The following is a 2,945-nucleotide window of genomic DNA, read 5'->3' on the forward strand; positions in this document are numbered from 1 at the left end:
GTGTTTAGGCAACTGCCATAAAAAAAAGAAGTGCTCAGTGTTTGCAGAAGTAAACATAGAGGCTAATGGTGGAGCATATCTAACGATTTTAAAGTTGTTATCCAACCGGAGCCAGGTAATTAACAACTAAATGCTCAATATGGTAGTTTTTCTACTGTTCTGTTGTTTGTTTTCTGCTGGGGATTTTCTTTTTTGAAGTTTTAAAAATTACAGCGGGTGCAGTGGCAAGGGAAAATAACACTGATGTCCATATCAACTTTAAATCACTTTTATTATGCTTTTCCTAGCTCTGTGTCAGCTTTACTTTACAGGCAGACTCGTTGCCATGGCAACTGGCAGAACACCTCCGGTAACCCACACAGGAGAGAGTAATATACATCAATGGATTTCTTTTTATCGCTGCTAAAAGACCATGAGCCATTTCTCCCTGTAGTTCTAGACTCATTCATTTATTTTGGCAGCATTTACCCAGAATGCTTTGGTCCACTTCCTACTTTTGGAGCGGTCTCCGGTCTGCTTGGTGTTCACATGCATTCAAACCGGAAGAATTCACTTCAACCCAGCTGAGACCGAGGTTTTTAGATGGACCAGAAGTCGCTTTTTCATTCAGTTTTATTAGAGAGTGATTGTGTATTCACACCTCCTCAAACGAACTGAACCTTCTGGTACAGTTCGATTAAAGTGGACTAAACAGGCCGGTGTGAATGCACATCTAACCTTTTAAATTCAGCTTGTAAAAAAATTTGAAAACCATTATTCCTTTCAGTTTCACAATAATGCACATGAAATCTCAATAAATAAAACAGAGTTTGTGCTTGAAAAGTAACAAAAAGCAAAAATAATTGGAGCGGTATGAACATTTGCTAGGGCATGAGGTATACCTGCTGGTTGTGCCAAGCTCTGCCTGGAGAAGGCCTGCCTCTGCTGCCACTCATACAGCTGCCACATGGTATCGTCTCTCATTGATCGCCTTTTTTCCGCTGTGCTGATAGTGGAGGAGACTGGCCGGAGGGCCCGATCGTAAACAGAACCTGCTACGCTACAGATGCTATCAGGCCTCATCATGCTGTTGCGGGGCAGTGTGCGGTAACCCTCTGGGAAGCAGGGGACGATCTGTGTCCTGTGGCTAGGCATGTTCCTGGGCAATGTCTGGTATGACATAACACTGAAAGAGACGACAGGGAGGATGTGTGGAGGTATGTTTTTGCTCCAGAGTAAAACTCTTATTGTCTTAAAAAGAGACAAAAATAAGAGTAACTCATAGTAATAATCTGATAACAAATTAGAATAATCTAATTTGTAACTCAGTAGCAGGCTACTTGAAATACATGTGGAAAATGTTCAAGGGTAAACATGCTTTCAGCTTCCTGTTAAAGCATTGCCCTCTAACTCTGTGTGTTTATGCACATCTTTTATATGGCTATTTCAGGACAACCAGTCCTTGCTTTTGTTTAGTCCAAGAAACATGCTGAAATACAACATTTTTAACAAATGTGTCCTTTCTAAGTTTAGCCTAAATGAAGTTGCTGAGAGTGAGGTTTGGCCAACCTGATGGAAAAAAACAAACAAAAAACTTTTCAACCATACTTTGATTAATCAATAGGCCTCTTAGAAATGATGGCTTTTCAGTTTTACCTTTCAGCTACCTTTACCCATTGTTTAAGTAGAAGACATTAATGTTATAAATATCATTATCGGCTTAAGGTTATTACATTTATTTCATGCAAGCTGAGTATGTACACATGCAGTACATAATCCTAGGAAAATGTGCTTAGCAGATAAAGCATTAAACATGGCCACATTTTTATAAATACATTAGTAATAAGACTACTACCATAAAATTCACACCTGATATACAAACAAATAAACAAATCCGACCACATTTGTAGTTTTGGACCCATGAAGAAAAGCAGCTGCAAAAAGTCATGGAAAAATAAGAAACCAGGTGAAATCTGTCAACATTTAGAAAACAATCCTGTCTCTGATCAGCTGCTGAAACCCAACCACCTCTTTGTGACAGCCCCGCTCTCCATGCAAACTTATTGTGTATCTGAATTTCTTGGTGTGTTTATTTATGCAGAAAACAGTGCTACTCAACTTCCATGAGCCGCTGTTCTAACGATTTCTGCAAGGTAGGTCAGATCGGTAGCACAGTCAGTCAGAGAGCAAATTTTGAGGAGCAATTGTTTGAAGCCATGCGTAATAGTGAAATATTAAACTCCTTCCCATTAGAGCAGATGTGATAACAATATTAGATAACAAATTAGAATAATCTAATTTGTAATGATACTTTGCATTGTTGGTAAAATTAACTGAATTAGAATAACATCAGTCTAGAAGAAATCATCTAATTTCACTCTCTTCTGATCTGAAATTAGGAACACATTAAACCAGTCTTACAGAAAGCAGCTCAACAGAGAGGCCCACAAATGGCCCAACATCAATGATTCCATCCATTTTTGGAACAGGCTTTAAACTGGTATTGGATTCAGTTCTGCATTGGACCCATTAAGGTGGGCCTAAATATGGCAGAATATGGCCTAAATACAGATTAAAGTGATTTGAGCCTTATTTTTGTTCAGATTGTAGTAGTTCTCTTTTCAGCCCCAAACACAGCAGTTTCTGGACATGATTAAAAAAGGCAGAAAACTGTTTTACTGTTTAATTAGAGGAGAGAGGAAGTAGTTCAGTACTGTAAATGTAAATGTACTGTGGAATCCAGTGTGTTTCGGTTCAGTTAAAAAATAAAAAAGGTGAGTTACACACCAACTCTGACTAATCATCAGTACAGCAAGTGTTTAAATGAGCTAACCTATGACCTAAATAAAGTGTTATATTAGCGGTAGCTAATATAACACTGTAGAGCAATCACTTATTAATAATTGCAAACAAACATAAAGCCTAAAAACATTAAACTGCAATGGACTGAAATTTCTGTTCTTTGT

At 38.1% G+C, this 2,945-nt stretch overlaps 1 protein-coding gene across 9 annotated transcripts in view; it reads right to left on the reverse strand.

The window, feature by feature from the left end:
• LOC106937370 (pleckstrin homology domain-containing family A member 5-like) overlaps positions 1 to 2,945 on the reverse strand; it is an 83,843-nt gene that overhangs the window by 37,048 nt on the left and 43,850 nt on the right. For all 9 annotated transcript variants that reach the window (XM_015018830.1, XM_015018827.1, XM_015018822.1 and 6 more), the window contains exon 9: positions 882 to 1,165. In XM_015018830.1, the coding sequence (XP_014874316.1) occupies positions 882 to 1,165 (284 nt within the window). The remainder of the gene's footprint in view (positions 1 to 881; positions 1,166 to 2,945) is intronic.

The sequence above is a fragment of the Poecilia latipinna genome, unplaced genomic scaffold (genome assembly GCF_001443285.1).
Source record: "Poecilia latipinna isolate Pla-1442-1.1 unplaced genomic scaffold, P_latipinna-1.0 Scaffold2327, whole genome shotgun sequence".
NCBI lineage: Eukaryota > Metazoa > Chordata > Actinopteri > Cyprinodontiformes > Poeciliidae > Poecilia > Poecilia latipinna.